We start from the raw sequence: 18,041 nt of genomic DNA, 5'->3' as shown, positions 1-18,041 counted from the left end.
GAGATACTCTCTGTACTTATGATGATTCCTAAGTATATATCATTAATAGATTTCAACAGTACGCTCTTACTGATTTTAGGAGGGCTACTACAAAAAATACCAAGTAAGACCATCCTAAAACCAGCCCTTTAAGCTTGACATTTTCCTTTTCAACCTTACTTGTGGCTATGTCACTTCACAATTCCTCTCACAACCCTCATATTCTCATTCCTCCCCAGGTGATACCATATCAAATGTTTTATCAATAGGGTATTAATAGGAGAAATTTGAGTTTTTCCAAAGCTTTGCATGAGATTGAGACCAGGCTTTGGGGTCTGTGGTTGGCCAGGTTAATTTTTCTTCTTTTCAAAGAGAAGCAGTTACAGTCCAGGTTGGCACTGAGGAAAGGCAAACTTTGAATTTGGGGGATTTAACTTAGGTCATAACAGTATGGTACAAGCGTGTACAGTTGGTAGAAATTCTAAGTATTTTTAGCTGAAGCAGAATACGTAGTTGATGGGTAAAAATAACACAGTCAGTAATAGTCAACAGAGTGAAAAGCTTTTGAATGTATTTCTCCATACACGCAGGTGGAAAGAAAAGGTTCACAAAGTGGACTAGGGCCTTCTAAAAATACTACTAAAAGCTCCCATGGAATATGACACTTCAAGACAAAAAAAACCCCCGATTTCATACTGTAGTACTTTGTAAAATTGTATTCCATTGAAGTATGTTATTATTTTAGTCATTCATGAAGATCATCAAAAGCCATCAGGAATAATCATTCGTAATGACAGCCACGCTTCATCTGTACCTTCATCTGAATAACCCAGTTGCAAAATAAAGAGTTTGCTTTTTTTAAGTCAGAGAAAGAAGCGTGGGTCATCTGAAAAGCACAGGATTAGGAATTTGGATTTTTTTATCCATTCTTCCCTGATTTCTTTTTGAAAAAAAAAATCCCTAGTTTATGTCTAAAATTTTAGCAAATTGAAAGTTCCTTTGCCCTAATTAACTGACTGTGTAGAACTATGTAGAGATAAGTTTGTTAAATGTATTGGCTTAACTTTTATAGTGTACAAAATAAAGAAAAACTACAGCAAATATAAAGACCAAAAAATAATATACAGAGGAATCTAACTATGTAACTACTATTTTGCATATATTTTGGAAATCCAGTTTCCAAATCTGGTGTCCTAGTTCATGAAGCAACTAAGAAACAAAACTAACAAACAGCTAACAAAAACAAATTTACATTCTGAAGTGGCACTGGACAACACTCACATGTTGTGATACATTCAGGATACCACTTAAATATTCTGTTGGGCCATTTAGCATATAGACAGCACAAGCATAGAATCATAGAATAGAATCATAGAATGTGTTGGGTTGGAAGGGACCTTTAAAGGTCATCTAGTCCAACCCCCCTGCAGTAAGCAGGGACATCTTCAACTAGATCAGATTGCTCAGAGCCTCATCAAGCCTGGCCTGGAATATCTCCAGGCATGGGGCCTCCACCACCTCTCTGGGCAACCTATTCCAGTGTCTCACCACCTTCATTGTAAAGAACTTCTTCCTAATGTCTAATCTAACCCTGCCCTGCTCTAGTTTAAAACCACTGCCCCTCGTCCTATCTTGCTACATGCCCTTGCAAACAGCCCCTCCCCAGCTTTCCTGTAGGCCCCCTTCAGGTACTGGAAGGCTGCTATAAGGTCTCCCGGAAGCCTTCTCTTCTCCAGGCTGAACAACCCCAACTCTCTCAGCCTGTCCTCATAGCAGAGGTGCTCCAGTTCTCGGATCAGCTTCGTGTCCCTCCTCTGGACCCACTCCAACAGGTCCATGTCCTTCTTGTGCTGAGGGCTCCAGAGCTGGACACAGTACTCCAGGTGGGGTCTCACAAGAGCAGAGTAGAGGGGGAGAATCACCTCTCTGGATCTGCTGGCCACAGTTCTTTTGATGCAGCCCAGGATGCAATTGGCCTTCTGGGCTGTGAGTGCACATTGTTGGCTCATATCCAGCTTTTCATCCACCAGTATCCCCAAGTCCTTTTCTGCAGGGCTGCTCTTTATCACATCATCCCCCACCCTGTATAGATAATGAGGATTGTCCCGACCCAAGTGTAGGACCTTGCACTTGGCCTTGTTGAACTTCATGAGGTTTGCACAGTCCCACCCCTGCAGCTTGCCTAGGTCCCTCTGGATGACATCCCGTCCCTCTGGCATGTCGACTGCACCCTCAGCTTGGTGTCACCTGTGAACTTGCTGAGGGTGCACTGGATCCCACTGTCTAAATCATTGATGAAGATATTGAACAGCACCGGTCCCAGTACAGATCCCTGAGGGACACCACTTGTGACCCCTCTCCATCTGGACATCGAGCCATTGACCACTTCCCTCTGTATGCGACCATCCAGACAACAATCCTGTTTTCTAAATTATTTTTTTTATAATGTAACAGAAAAAATCCCTTGTTGAATTAATTTTTAGTATTAAATTACTGTAAATGGTAATGAGTCTCCTCAGCTAGCTAACAACCGTCACTGAAAACATATGACTTTGTGGAAAGGCTGTAAGAAGGAATAGAAGAATATTTTTCATATGGATTTGTGCTTTAAAAAAAAAACCTGCAAATATGCTCATATTGTCTGAAAAATACCTGTCTACATAATAAAGACTTGGAAAAGAACTTGGGGGCATTTTTTCACCAATTTTACCCTTCTGACCTTACTGATGTCATGATTTACGAAGTAATTTCTAATTTTTGACCATTTAAGAAACTCAAAGTGTTTTAAGACTTATAAACGCCATGTACTTTCAACACGGTCATCCTTATCCTGAGAACTAGCCTCGTTGAACGGTCAGGTCCCAGTTTCTTGAAGGAGAGCATGTTAGTGATACGACCAATGGGCTTTAAAGGGTCCAACCACATGGGCAAAGCCAACAGCAGATGCTGTATCTGATCGGCATACAGCTTCCAGGGAGAACACGCTGCTGGAGGTTGTGGATCTCGCTGAAACCTCGCAGCTCCAGCAGCCAGGGCCTTGCTCTCCCCTCAGGTGGCCATGACTGCACCTCGGTCTAAAACGCCCTAACGCCTCTCGGCTTGAGATCCTGTGGCTGTACGGGGGGGACTGGAGGGATGAGCCGACACCTTGCAGCAAACTAGGCCTGTCCCTTGCCGTGCCAGCGGCTCCGGGGCGGAACAGCCCCACGGGAACAGCCGCAGCGGGGCGGGTGCAAGCGGCCGTGCGCGGCCGAGGCGGGAAGGGGCGCGCCTGCGCGGGAGACGGCCCTACCGTAGCCGTCATGGCGGCCGCTGGCTTGACGGGAACGGGGGGTGGTTATCCGCTTCCCTCCGCCTTCCCCTGGCCCGTAGCCGCACCCCTGGGGTCTGAGCGCTGACCTCGCCCGCCCTCTTGTCCTCTCCGTACAGCCCCCTGCGCCTCAGGGGCCGCTGCTCCCGCTCCGGCCCGGCCCTCCCGGACGCGGGAGGCGGCGGCTCCCAGCATGGTGCGGTGCGGCGGGGCCGTGCTGCGGAAGGTCAGTGCGGGCGGCCCGGGGAGCGGTGGGGACGGGCCCTGGGTGGGATGGGGCGGCGCGGGGAGGGCTGGCGGGCAGCGGCGGCTCCACTCCCGGCCCCGCGGCCTCGCCGTGCACCGGCTCTGCCCCTGGGGCTCTGCAGGCCGGGCCGTGAGGGATGGCTGCCGGGAGGGGAACGTCAGGCATTTCTCTTGCTGAAAAACATCTCGGAGGGTTACGTGTCTGTTTTCTGAAGGGTCGTTGTTGAAAGTTCTGTCTAAGCAGCTTTAGCCACATTGATTCTAATGGCTACAAAATGAAATATAAGCAGAACGTAATACCGTTGTCCCTAAATGAGGGTTCTTCACCCGGTGTGCGAGAGCCAGTCAGCACACCCAGTCACGATATGTGCTTTTATTTCCATTCTGCAGGATCAGGTGCCAGGCAATTAACAACAGCCAGCACACCGCAGCTTTCAGTGACAATATTTACAAGGATAATACACGACCATCCAATATTTATAACGATAAAATACAGCTGATTGGTTAATAATGATTCATTTTAAGCTCATGTTTAAAAGATTTAGGGAGGTTACTTGATTTGCATGCTCATTATTCACAAAGGCGTGTGTATTTTAGCATTATAATTATCCAGGGTTAGTTTGGGATACACTCTTGGCTTGAGTTTGGTCCAGAAGTTATATTTTTTACTACCTTATGTCTAAGTTAGCAACTGCAAAAGAACACAAAGCACATTGTTTTATTTCATGTCCCGTTCAAGGTTAGATACATTCCTTGATGTCTCAACCATGTCCCAGCTGAAACTTCTTGATAAACTTTTAACTTCGTTGTTTTGACATCAATACTGATATGAAACTTGTTGGTTTTTCTAGTATGGCAACTTTATAGACAATTTACGCATTTATGTGAGAGGAGGAACTGGTGGAATGGGTTATCCTCGTCTAGGTGGGGAAGGAGGGAAAGGTGGCGACGTCTGGTTCATCGCCCGAGAAAGAACTACCCTAAAGAGCATAAGGGAAAGATATCCCCAGAAGCGATTTATAGCTGGAACAGGAGCGAACAGCAGGTAAGAGTCTGTTTAATTAAAATTGTTATATACATCTTTTCCAGAAAGCAGAATGTCAGCTTAAATTACTAAATCTGGTTTAATTTCTCCCAGTGTTAAAGCACTAAAAGGTGAAAAAGGAAAAGATTGTGAAGTTCACGTGCCTCCGGGAATTTCAGTTCTTTGTGATGATGGCACGCAGATTGGTAAGAACTTCTGCTTTGTTTTAATGTATCTAGTAGATACTGTCATGTTTATTGATAGCATCTAACCGACTTTTAACACTGGGATGTTTTAAGGTTACATATCTCCCAAAATATGTGTTTGTTTTCCTTTGTTTTGACAAAGAGCGGACAAAAAACACGCTGTAGAAATTGTTGGAAAAGCAAGGACCCTTTCCAGAAATTAGCAGTAGTCAGTTTGTATCACTGTATGCAGCAGAAAGAAAATTGTCCTTCCAAACAAGTGTTAAAGGCTGAAAGCCATACCGATCCTCCACAGAATCATGAACGACCTTACATAAATTATGTATCCGTAAACTCCCTGTAACTTTACTGAATTATGACATTGCTTAAAAGATAAAGATCCGTGCCGACTGACAACATTTCAAGTTATCTAAAATACTTATCTGGTTTTTACTCTTTTTTTAAACAGTGGTACTTGGTAGTAACTGGGGAGATCTCTTTCAATACGGTGCTCTTGGAATAGCTCTCAATGGCTCCTTTGCAGTTTCTCAGAGGTTTTTTTCTGATGCTGTTCAGAGTTCAAACTACGTTCACAAATGACTCTGATTAGGATGTTTAACAAAATTGGATGTATGGCAAGAACTGTTTATGATATAGGCACATCAGTGTCTAAAGGTATCCCTGAATTATATATTCAAATTTTGCTTTTTTTTTTTTTAATCGTTCTTACCTTAGGGGAGATGTTATGTTTCTTAATGAAAAAATAGGGAACATCTGAAGAGTTTGCTGTAGCTACATCTTTATCAATGCAGATTTCTCATTGCATTCTTAAATTCAAGAATTGGAGGCTTCAGAACTACCGTCTTGGCTATACTTTGCCTGCCTGTACTTAGCACTTTTCTTGAAGTGAGTAACTATATGCCAGAGGGGAATACTGGGGTATGATTGCTTTCATTTGTTTCCAAAGAGGGAAAAATACCATGACCCTTGCACAGCTCTTGCAAGGAAGCATACAGAAAATTGTCTGTTCATTGAAGATAGATTTAAGTGGAAAATCACAACTGAACTACTGCAGGGGATTGTCCTTTTTCACTAGTGAATTTATTTTCAGGAGAGCTTAATGCAGCAGGAGAGAGATTCCTAGCCGCTCGCGGAGGTCTTGGAGGCTCTTTGGCCACAAAATTCTTGCCTTGCAAAGGTCAGAGGCGAATTGTTCATCTTGATTTGAAACTTATAGCAGATGTTGGCTTAGTTGGGTAAGTACTGTAGTTTGAGAACTGATGTTAGAAAACAAAGTAGTAAATTTCAAATGGGATATCCAAAAAACTTGAAAGTCTGGTTGATGAGTGTTATTGTACATTTGCATTGCCACTTAAATTACTTGCAGTTTGCAAAAATCAGATAGAGTTTAAACCTATCAAAACTAATTTTAAAATTTTCAATGTGTCAGTTATGATTTTGTGGGTGAAGGGCTTCTTGGATCAGAGTAATATGTAATTATTAATATAATTGAATTTAGCAATTGCAGTGATTATCAAAATACTATTAGCAAATATTTATGAAGTAAGTAGGAGGTGCGAAACAGAGCCATGAACACTGTCCGTATTGCATCTTCGACTTTATGGTACTGGCACAAGTGAATCCTTTCAGTAGGAGTTTTAAGGAGAGTTTCAAAGGGTACGTAGCCTACTGTCCCAAATAAACAGCTTGGAAGGTTGGAAGGAAGTAACTACAAACTAGAAGAGTAGGACTTGCATTTCAATGTTGGTGCTTTATAACAATGCAGATAAATATATTTTTATTTGGATAAAGATTTCAACAAACTACAGTTGTAAATGTATCCTTCTACTTGGCATCTGTTATCCCCCCCCTCCCCGCCTCGTGGTCCTTATTAATAAAAACCACAAGAAATGTAAACTGACAATGAGTTTGAGGTGGAAATAGTCTAATTGGTATATGCTGTTAAAGAATGGAAACTTGAAGACAGCAGGTTTTCTACCTACATTTTTTTTTTGCTTATTAGAAATAATTCTGTTAATATCAGATTTATCTGAAGTTATATAATTTTCAAGTGGTCTTTAGTAGTTACATGATAGAGAATGTTTTTCTTGTTTTAGAGTGTGTGAAAATATAGGCGTTTTATGACACTGGTGCTGCATTAATTTTGCATTTTGGCTTGTATTTTGGCTGACAGTTTCCCTTTAAAATGGATTAAAAGAATCATAAATTTATTAGAGGAGCATGTTATTTTCTTGTTGAGAGTATGAATCAGCCTCTGATGGTTTGTGGTTGTACTTTGATCTCTTTGTTATTTTTACTTCAGTAGATTTGCAAGTGGTTTGCTATTAGATCAGGTAAAAAACACACAGACTTGAGAAAGGCCCATCAGGTTTGGGTACAGGTTGTGATGTGTAGTGTAGGTTGCGATTTAAACTTCAAACAGCATATTGTATCTCAGTGGAAACACAATACTCACTTGAGGAGATGAGCAGAGTAACCTTCTGGAATGTCTTTATGGCACCTCTCAATATCAGAGCGCATTAAAACTACCCTCAATAGTTTTTCTGTTACAACAAGAGTCATTATGTCTCTTTCTTTTTTAAGAAAGTCCCGTATACAACCTCTTTATAAAGCCCCTTAATGTAATATTAGTCTTGTTTTTCATTAGTGCATGTTCTTATGAGTTGTCCCTGTTAACAGGTCATGATTCTGCATGTATTCAAACAGAGAGTATATGGTTTTCTGTGTGACACATGCCTCTTTATCTTGTGACCAATGTTCAGTCGTCTGTGGACACAGTTTTCTTTCATCACTGTTGCACTGAAACGTTGTGCTGAGTAACTGTCTCTGAATTTGACTGGGGCACAAGTCTTGTGTGGTCTCCTGTGTGGAGCAGGTGCTGTGAATAAGGACTATAGTCTGTCCTCTGATGTCAGCGTCAGCTTCAAGTTTGACATGAATCATGGCTATAGTGTCTTCTACAGGTTGGATTCATCTTTAAAATAAGCATGTGTTATAATTTCAGTTTCAACTTAGGTTTCCATTTCAATGAGTAGGTGTATTCTGTGAAGAAGCTTTTGTGAAAGCTGCTGTATCCCTTGAGGAACGTTTTTGTTGTAGTATGCAGGTATAGCTAGAGGGAAAAGGTTACAACAGTCAGGTCTGCACAGACCAGCTCCTAGGGCTTCACTGGTATACTTCTTGGTTTATTTGGTAACAAAGCAGGTTAGTCCTAATTTCAGGATCCCTCAAAAAACTTTGTTGCCTTAAAAACATATACAGACTCTGCATGTGTGTGGTCAGTATACGCAAAGTCTCTCTCTGACTTTTCCCACCTCCTCTCCGTATAGATGCACTTACAGAGTTTATATATGCTTTGCTATGTAGCATAGGTATCGTTGGTACTTAAATTGTAGAATGTTTCATTGACCATGATTTGTATACCAAAAGACTGTAAATACAACTGAGAAGATGCATTTGCATGATAGATGTTAAGAATGTAAACATAATTTATAGAATTAGCTATAGGATGTGAAGACTGAATGCAAGTACACCTGGATGCCGATGCTGCATTTCCATCCGAGTGACTTTGAAAGATTTCCCTTAAGTCTATTACACATGTATTTACATGCCTCTCCGGCCTGCATCCTTGGGAAGCACTGTTGGATTTTAAAAAATTATTCAGATTTGATTAGAAAAAAAAATCAAAATTATCTGGGTTTTGTTGTTAGGTTTTTTTAATTAAATTAATCTGCAAAAATTAGTTGATAACACTGAGTTTGACTAAGGTAATATAGTGTATGTGGTAGTAAAGTATACAGGAATCGCACATGTGTTTGTTCAATATATAAATCCTGACTTTCCTTCTAGGTTTCCAAATGCGGGAAAATCATCCTTGTTAAGCAAGATTTCTCATGCCAAACCTGAGATTGCAAATTATGCATGTAAGTTGATACTCTCATTTTTAGAGCAGTAATATTTTCATGAGAGCAAGAAGTCTTTTCTCTGACTTGGTTTAGAGGCTTGTAATAAAGAATAGGGGATAACCATGTTGTCAGCTAAATGCGTTACATACATTACACAGATTTGTAGTTGTAAGAAATACTTCAAAGAAAGAACTTGCTGTTTCAGTGTCCAGTTTCTTTAAGCATCTCAGTTTTTCATGTGTACACCCTCTTAGTGCTTCAATGTGTCAGTGCAGGGTCTATTTAACATTTATTTTAGTCTCATCCCGTTTTATTCCATCTGAGACTCTCCATGGTTTGTAATATCCTCAGTGTACCACCTAAGCACCATCAAGTTTCTTCGCATAAACATCTTGTATGCTTTGGAAATAGCTACCACCTGTTCTTGCAACAGAGTAAGATTTTGGTTTTGAATCTGTCTACTGAAAAATGCCATTTTTATTACTTTTCTGTCAGTAAATTAGGATTAGCCATCTGATCGTTCTTTAATTAAAAAACAAGAGTACAAGTATTGATAATTCCTATGAATAATGACCTTCTTGCACCACTCTTGATTCTCTACAGCCTTTTTATATTTTTTTTCTCAAATTTAAGAGTCCTATCTCACTTTGCCTTTCCTTGTTTTTTTTTTTATTTGGAAGTTATTCCATAGTCTGGGTAATCTTTTTTGTGTCTGAGGCTCCTCTAGCCCCCCTATTCCCTTTTTGGGATGACGGGAACGGAACTGCAGACAGTGCCAAGATTTGGTGAACCAATGGTTTTTTGAGTGGTCTAATTTTGTTAGCTCTTGTTTTGCTTTTTCTATATTCCTTTCCCAGTAATTCTTAACATACCATTTTCCGTATTTTTTTTCTGCTACTGAACATTTGTTTCATTTAAATATGAAGTGAGAAAGTCCAGCAACATTTAAATGTTTTGTAACAGTAACATTTTTTTAAATGTTAAAAAATTTTGGGTTTTCCTCTCCTCTTTTTTCCCTTATCATAGTTACAACGGTACAGCCTGAACTAGGAAAGATCATGTATGCAGATTATAAGCAGGTTGGTATGAAAATCCATTCTTGTTGCTCGTTAAAGTTGTATATAATGGTTAGTTATGTTGCTTAACATAATTTCATAAAGAAAAAGGAAACTTGTAGGTTTTTTCACGTGTATATATAATGTACATACAAAATGCAATTACATGGACTTAATGAAATTTGTGGAGAAAGTACTATTTTTTTAAAGTCACTAAAGACTTTCTAAAGATTTCAAGTCACTTTAATAAATGGCTTCTTATTTTCCCTTGTCTCCTTTCTGTGGTTCTAATCCTGCTTTATAATCTTAGAATTGTGATGTGGAATGTGTGTGTGGAATTGAGGTTACTGTGTCCTAGTATACTCTTGTTAAGTTCAGGACTATAAAAAAAAAAAATCATTGTTTCAGAGACTAACCTGTTATGTTTATTTAGAAGAGGCAACTTTTCTGTAAGTTCACTGTACGGAGAGCTCTGGAATGAATGGCTCGTTTTCAGAATGGATTTTAAATAGGGGCAGGTTTGTCCAATAGCTGCAGATCTGCAGTAGTAAATGACAGGGAATTTAGTGACCATAACCCAGTTACCATAACACTGTTCTGGCTCTCTAGGTTGGTTGCCCTGACTTCCTTTTGTGGTTTGTTTTTTTTTTTTTTTTTGGAGGGGGGGTTGTTTTGTTTTGGCTTTTTATTAAAAAACTAAAATAGTGTGAAGTAATATCAATTGCCTGAACAGCCAGGTTAGTGCCCTTCCTGAAAGGTGAGGTACCTGGCTCCAGTTCCTTTTGTAGTAGGCTGTAGCTCTGGAGGACTGGTAGAGCTACTGCCCTACCACCTTATTTTTTGTGAACCCAACTCCACCTGGCTTCTTCAGTTAAAGTTGTCAGATATTGTGTGGCACCTGGAATCCTTTCTACAGTATCCACGAAGGGAAAAGAGCAACGCTAAATGAGACTTAGTAATAGATTTTGGACCCCAAGTTCATGTAAGGTTGCAGCAAACATTTTGGTTTCTCAAGCTTGAATCTTCTTTGATGTGCTTTTGTTTTGTTTTTTAAGTATATGATACATGCAGTACTGGACTCATCACTTCCAAGATAAAAGGCGAATGCTCAAAGGGTTTCAGATGCGTTAACCAGGAAAGCATACCTCTCAGACAGTGAGGTATGCTTTTCACCTCAGTGAAAAGACAGAAACTTTCTCTCTTCACTTTCAGAAGCAATAATCTTAGTGGGATTCAGTAGCTGATGCTTGAAAGCTTCATTTAACAAGCTTTAACAAAACTGTATGTTAAAGGAAGTATGTCTGGTTTGTCAGGTTCCCTTAGAGATGCACACATCTAAGGGAAAATTTTTGTATATTCATTTTATCTGCTAGTTTAGGGTAACTTATCCTAGAAAAGTGTGCTGCAAATAACAGGATTATTTATATCCTTTTAAAAAACTACCTACCTGCCATGAATCAAGACATCTTGCTCTTACTGGTGTATCTTTCTCCAGCAGGAGAACTAACTTGCACTCCTGGCTTTCTTTTCTGCAGTCTGTTTCATGTCATAGCCAGTGACCCTTATTGGGGGCTGTTTCTGCAGTTCATGGTTTTTAGACTACAGTGTAGCGTGCTATATAGGGACTATATGGTAAAAATATCTCTTCTTCTAAAATCAAGGGAATGAGTGATTGTGATCACAGAGCACATCTGTGAGTAAGAGGAAGTACTTCAGCTCTCAGTATTGCAACTGCTGAAAACAAAACAATGTAAGCAATTAAGAGCAATAATTGAGGTGACGGTTCTGTATCATTCAAGGGAGAGTGGCTTATTATATCTTTTTTTTTCCCCTACAGAACACTGACGTTTTTAAGGAAATGTGTGGCAATTTGCTTATTTTATCTTAGTATGTTATAAAGAAGAAAATACATGCAAGTTACCTGGTGCTGTCTGTCATTACTGCTTGCAAAAGAAAAGACACGGAAGTAGAGGATCTGAGTATGAGTCTGGCTTCAGGTCTTAGTACCAGATCATGGAAACTAGCAGAACCATTTACTTTTCCTACCAGTATATCTGAACCAAGTGTTCTTTTGAGAGAATATGAGTTTCTTTATGAGCTTCGTAAAAGATATTCTTTGAAAGAGAACTAAAGCTGGTGACAAAAAAGTGGTGATGATGGTACTGCAGCACCCAAACCCATCACACCAGGAAGCGGATGTTTCTGTTCTAACTCTCTAGTTATTCTCTCCTGTTTCAGTTATTCTCTCCCTGTTTCTAGCTACGAGTCTGTGGTTCACCCAGTTGCATCTCACGTCTCTGTAGATGGAAAATTCTGGAGCAAGGCTTCGAGTATTTAGGGAATGCGTCATGGTCAAAAGTTAGTGTGACCCATGAGTGGGAGTGTAACTCACTCATAGCAGAAAGCCCCCTTCTGCAGTAAGTAGCACACTGGAAATTTTATTGTGTGCTGGTTTGGGCATTGTTTAATTGAATCCATTTGCTGTCTTAATGGGTATTAGATAGATTTGAAGACCGTGCATTTGTTCTTCTTTGCTTCACTGTCTTAGATTTCTGTGAGTTATTGAGTAGGTATCTGGAGTTTTTAGTATTCTTCTCTTTTTTTGGTCTGTCTCAGCTCTCCTTTACAACTGTATACAACCCCTCCTACAACAGTCAGCAGAGAAAATGACAAGATCCCTGTCCATTGTAGCAGTCTTTGCTGGCCTCTTGTTGGAAGCTGATGTACTAATCAAAATCTCATTTCAGTTGAAGAGAAGGCAAGTTCTTGGAACTTCACACGCTCAGGGGAACAACGTTAAGTGGGTTTGCATTTGGAATAAAGATTCTCTGTAGCCACAAGGAACAGACTTTCTTTTCAGACAGTGACAGTTTGAATTCTATACAACTGTGGTAGCCTAATCTTCTTGCCTTTTGGAGTCTGTTTTATTCTCAGGTAATAGGTAAATTTTGCAAGATCACTGCTGAGGTATTATTACCCTCTGTTTTCTACTTTGCAGACAGCTATAAATAAATAGACAGGGGAACATGAGGAGCACAGTGTCTGTGTAATAGTAGCATTTTGTTTAGATCTGCTTCTGATGATAGACTCTAAATGTATTGAAACAGCCAGTGCGTACTGCTGGAGAACTGATCCCCCACACGATTCCCAGGAATACACATAAAGTAAAAGGAATCTCTCAAAATAGCTATTCCGGACATTCCTGTCTCTGGGTTCTTTTATTTATATAAAATGATAATATGTGCTGATAGTTTAAAGTCACCATTTTTGCTTGTTGGAAATGTTTTGTTTGAAACTTTGTTTTCCTAGATTTCAGTAGCTGATCTCCCAGGACTGATTGAAGGTGCACATGCAAACAAAGGGATGGGCCACAAATTTCTCAAACACGTAGAAAGAACCAAACAGCTTCTCTTAGTTGTAAGTTAAATAAAATTTACAGCTTATTGAAATAAAAGGCAGTGCAGTAAATAAAATGCGTCTTAAATACAGTGTAGTTGGAATTTAGGAAATTATTTTTGATTTGCATGTTTTGTGATAAATATAGCTGTAATACCATTTTCAGAATGGAATTCTCAAACAACTGATGATAAATTAAATCCCTAAGTAGAATTTATTATTAAAATTTGCTAATTAATTTAGAGCAGTGAAGTGTTCCCATCGTAATTAAAGCATGGGGTGATTTTTTTTACCTTTTTTATGTAAGATCCCCTTAAAAAAGAGGATTAAAAATCAGATCTTTGAGAAACACTGTATCAGAACCAACCAGTTTGTGCTTTCAGTGTCTATGGTGTTACATTGGTGTATAGTTGCCCTCTGTTATTTGCCCAGGAATGAGGGTACATCTCTTGACATTTTACTGCAAAGTAGTTGATGGAGAGTACCTTGATACTGTAACATAATTTAATACCACAAAGCTTGTTTTCATGTAACTTTTTCAGGTTGATATTTCTGGGTTTCAGCTGTCTGTTAAGACTAGGTTCAGAACAGCCTTTGAAACTATCTTGCTTCTAACAAAGGTAAGTTCTCATCTTTCCTAATTGACATTTGTAGTTATGTGTTGAGCCAAGAAAGAGGCTCAGTTTTGATGAAGAACTTTCAAATGTTAGTGTGTCTTCTGGATTTATAGTATAAGGCCAGTTAACAAGCTTAGGGTTCTTCAAAATATGAAATCTTTATTTTCAACTATCCAGGTGAAACTGCTCTATTTTATGTTGGGCACAACTGTTCATTCATTAATCTGTGTAGCATATGAGATATTTCTTACAGTCCAGCAAAGGTGAAAAGACTCATGATTTTCAGTTCCCCAGTCTGGTAGCATTTTAGGAAGTAGAAATACATGGGTATAATTAAATCCCTGCCTTGATGCCCTTACTGCATAGCCTAATGGAGATGAGACATCAGGCCCCAGCTTTGCAGACATTCAGTGTTTCCATCTCTGATTAAAATAATACCTTTTACATAATTTCAAGTTTAACTGCTGTTCTCTCTCTAGCTGTACAACTTAAGATGATGAATCTTCTGAAATACAGCTATTTCTGTTTCTTTTTAGCCAATTCATTGTTGTGATTTCATTTCTGATACTAACAAGTAGTCCATTAAAATGCTTAAGAATCAGAAAACTCTCCAAAGAATTTGCTTATGTGTTTTACAGATCTGAACTTTTTCTGAAATTGATTTTGTGTTTGTGGATATCAGAAAAAAACCACCCCAAAACTGCCATTGTTTTTATAGGAGGCTGTTTCAGAATCGACTAGCCTGTTTACCTGAAACATCTGTGTTTGAGTAAAAAAATCACTGAACGTTATTTTCTTCTGTCGGACTGCTTTAATACATCAACCTTGAGCTCCTGAGTAAACCTCTCAGCTGCCTAAGCACAAAAGACTGTTTAGGCAATTAAACAAATGAGAGAGGAGATGTAAAATTGAAGTAGCGCTTGTTAAACTACGAATAATTACTAAGGCAAATTTACTTGTCTTTTAAGGAACTGGAGCTATACAAAGAGGAACTTCTAACAAAGCCTGCCCTTCTTGCCATTAATAAAATGGATTTGCCTTGTGCACAGGATAACTTGAATGAACTTATGAAACAACTACAGAATCCTCAAGGTAAAATGAACTTTCACCAATAACCTTCAACAAAAGTAGTAATAAGATTTCGTCAGGGCTAACTCTGCATTGGCAAGGAGTTGTTTGAAACTGAAGTCAGCTGTTAAATTTATTATGTTTTAAAAGCACTTCCTGCCTTTAGATCTCTGTTTATATGCATGTGTAGTGCTGGCTTCACTGTTGGAGAAGTATTTTGACAAAATAGAGATATCCTGGACGATCTTTTCCAACTGTGATGTGGGAGAGTAAATTTCCAGTCTAGGTATCTCAGATAACAGTAATCTTGATTGAAGGTCCCCTTACAGACACAGATATATACAATTTATCATGTGACATTCGCCAAAACACATGAAAATTCTGGACAGGCCTATGTAGGGGTTTGCTTCAGTTTTGCTATTACATCGGAGTGAATTTCTTCCTATTTCCTGGAGTGCATACGAACCAGGACGGCTTAAAACCATCTCCTGTGTTCTACAACTTGGGGTTTCTTTGTAGTCATCTTAAAGGAGGGGTATAGAATTTTCTCATGAGGGTATAAATATGGTATAATTGTTATGTTAGTGCTCCTCTTCTGACACTTTAGCTATTTTTTTCAAGATTGATTAAACAAATAATACTTCTATATTAATTGCAGTTATGTTTATTACTGTAATGTATTAAAATTTATTTTCTAAATTTAATGAGATTTTATGGTCTTTGTTGTGATACGCTATTTGGGAGTTGTACTAACTCTTCCAATATGATTTTTCAGACTTCTTACACTTACTACAGGAAGAAATGATTCCTGCAAATACACTTGAATTCAAAGATATAATTCCTATATCTACATATACCGGAGAAGGAATTGAGGAACTAAAAGCACATATAAGAAAATGCATAGATGAGGAAGCAGAGCGGGAGAATGAAGAATATCGGAAAAAGAAGCTACTACTGTTGCAAACTTCAGTAGAAGAACAAATGAATAGAAGCTAGCATTCTTGGCTGGATCCAGTATTTTTAGCACATACATGAATCCATTGCGATGCAGACCTCCCATTTAATTTTTGTTCTGTCTACCATGACTGCCCAGTTCCCTGCTTCCCCCCGCTCCATTGTCTCAATTTGTTTTGGCACTTAGAACACAGTGGGGAAAAGAACAGGTTTTTCTGATTTACATTAGCTACCGACTCAACAGAGTAAAGACCAAAGCGCATGCAACTCAGAGCACTGCTTAACAACTAATGATCCCTGGAGTATTTTTTGCCAAATTAGATGAATGGAGGGAATATAACCCGCAGAGGTAGCAAAGGAGCAAGTTCAACCACTCTACATCTTTTGCCATGGACATCAGAAGTATCCAGGGAAATTTCTGATGGGCGGTTTTCCAAGGTCTAGTGCTGCTGAGGTGAGTCAGGCACTGGATTGCGGGGTTTTTGTTATTTTTAAAGATCTAAAGGAAAACACAAATAAATGGCTGCAAGGAAGTGACTTGTAGGAGCACGAAAATGCAAGGCTGATGCATACTGGCTTTTTCTCACACCTGCTGGTGCCTACTGTAGGCCTCTTGATCATATAAATCCTGACTCCAAATTCACAGACTTAATTTGGGAGTCCCTCCTTTTGTGGAGTTGTGGGTATATGTTACTCTTTAGTGAAGAAAATGATGACTGCTTTTCAACAGAGCTATACATTTTTGGGAATAGTTGATGTTCCAGTTTTTTGTATTACAAGCAGGTGTACTTATATTTTAATTTGAAAAAAATAAATAGAAGTCCTTTATTCCACAGGGTATTTTCTACTTTAAAGCTATTAAATTGATTGCAAAGCAAAATGAGACTGAATACATCAAAGGGTTCTGAACTTGATCTCTTTTGGTTTGTAAGTATACTTATCAAACCCTGCTTCTCTACATTTTGTTAAAAGCAGTGACTGGGGAAAAAAGGTAGGATTTCTTGTAATACAATTATTTAATCATAGGTTGGAAGGGACCTTAAAGATCAATCTAATTCCAACCACTCTGCAGGGACACCGTCCACTAGACCAGGTTCCTCAAAGCCCCATCGAACCTGGCCTTGAACACCTCCAGGGATGGGGCGTCCACAACTTTCCTGGGCAACCTGTTCCAGTGCCTCACCACCCTCATGGTAAAGCATTTCTTCCTAATATCTAATCTAAATCTACACTTTTTCAGTTTAAAACCATTACCTCTTGTCCTGTCACTACACTCCTGATAAGGAGTCCCTCCCCACCTTTCCTGTAGGCCCCCTTTAGGTACTGGAAGGCTGCTGTAAGGTCTCCCTGGGGCCTTCTCTTCTCCAGGCTGTACAACCCCGACTCTCTCAGCCTGTCCTCATAGCATAGGTGCTGCAGCCCTCTGATCATTTTTGTGGCCCTCCTCTGAACCCTGTCCAACAGGTCCATGTCCTTCCTTTGCTGAGGATTCCAGAGCTGGACCCAGTACTCCAGGTGGGGGTCTCACGAGAGTGGACCAGAGGGGCAGAATCGCCTCCCTTGACCTGCTGGACACTCTTCTTTTGATGCAGCCCAGGTTGCGGTTGGCTGGCTGGGCTGTGAGCGCGCATTCCCGGCTCATGTTGATCTTCTCATTGACCAACACCACCAAGTCCTTCTCCTCAGGGCTGCTCTTAATCCATTCTCCGTCCAGCCTGTATTTGTGCTTGGGACTGCCCTGACCCATGTGCAGGACCTTGCACTTGGCTTTGTTGAACTTCATGAGGTTGGCACAGGCCCACCTCTCAAGCCTGTCCAGGTTCCTCTGGGTGCATTGGTTCTGATTTTCCTCTAGTTTGTGTTTGGGGCTAACGTATTTTTACCAGAGCTAAGTATGGGTAGACAAGTTTTTGACGCTCTATTTATTTCACATTCATGGTTGAAAATAGCAATTTTTTTTGTTCAGACTTCTTGAACGCTGGTCTTAACCTCAGATGGAAACAAGGGGCGAAATAAGTTTGAAAGAAGAACCAGCTTGGGTTTATTTCTGCTGTGTGTGAAGCGTTACGTGGGCTTCAGGGGTGAAGGGATAATGAGGAACACTGAACTAGGCTTAGGCGCTGTGGCTGGTGGGATTAGCGACTAAAGACAGTTTAATAAGCGAAGGAAAGAAGAATTTTTTGAAAAAAAAGATGTAAGAGCAATCACTGCCCACCCGCTATCCCCGGGGCGACACTCAGCCGCTCAGCGGCTGCTTTGGGAAGCAGCTGCTGGTTCCTTT

General features: G+C 39.9%; 1 protein-coding gene across 1 annotated transcript; it reads left to right on the top strand.

Moving 5' to 3' along the window:
- The first annotated feature begins 3,249 nt into the window (after positions 1–3,249).
- Positions 3,250–16,591, top strand: GTPBP10 (GTP binding protein 10). The gene is made up of 10 exons (XM_054192949.1): positions 3,250–3,515; positions 4,387–4,580; positions 4,674–4,765; positions 5,856–6,000; positions 8,615–8,688; positions 9,697–9,749; positions 13,035–13,142; positions 13,664–13,741; positions 14,707–14,830; positions 15,582–16,591. Exons 1-10 carry the CDS (start codon positions 3,483–3,485, stop codon positions 15,800–15,802), a joined length of 1,122 nt encoding a protein of 373 aa, XP_054048924.1. The 5' UTR covers positions 3,250–3,482; the 3' UTR covers positions 15,803–16,591.
- Positions 16,592–18,041: the final 1,450 nt, after the last annotated feature.

Source organism: Rissa tridactyla, chromosome 2 (genome assembly GCF_028500815.1).
Source record: "Rissa tridactyla isolate bRisTri1 chromosome 2, bRisTri1.patW.cur.20221130, whole genome shotgun sequence".
Classification (NCBI taxonomy): Eukaryota; Metazoa; Chordata; class Aves; order Charadriiformes; family Laridae; genus Rissa; species Rissa tridactyla.
Note: the sequence above shows the minus strand (reverse complement) of the source record. Positions and strands in the feature narration are given on the sequence as shown.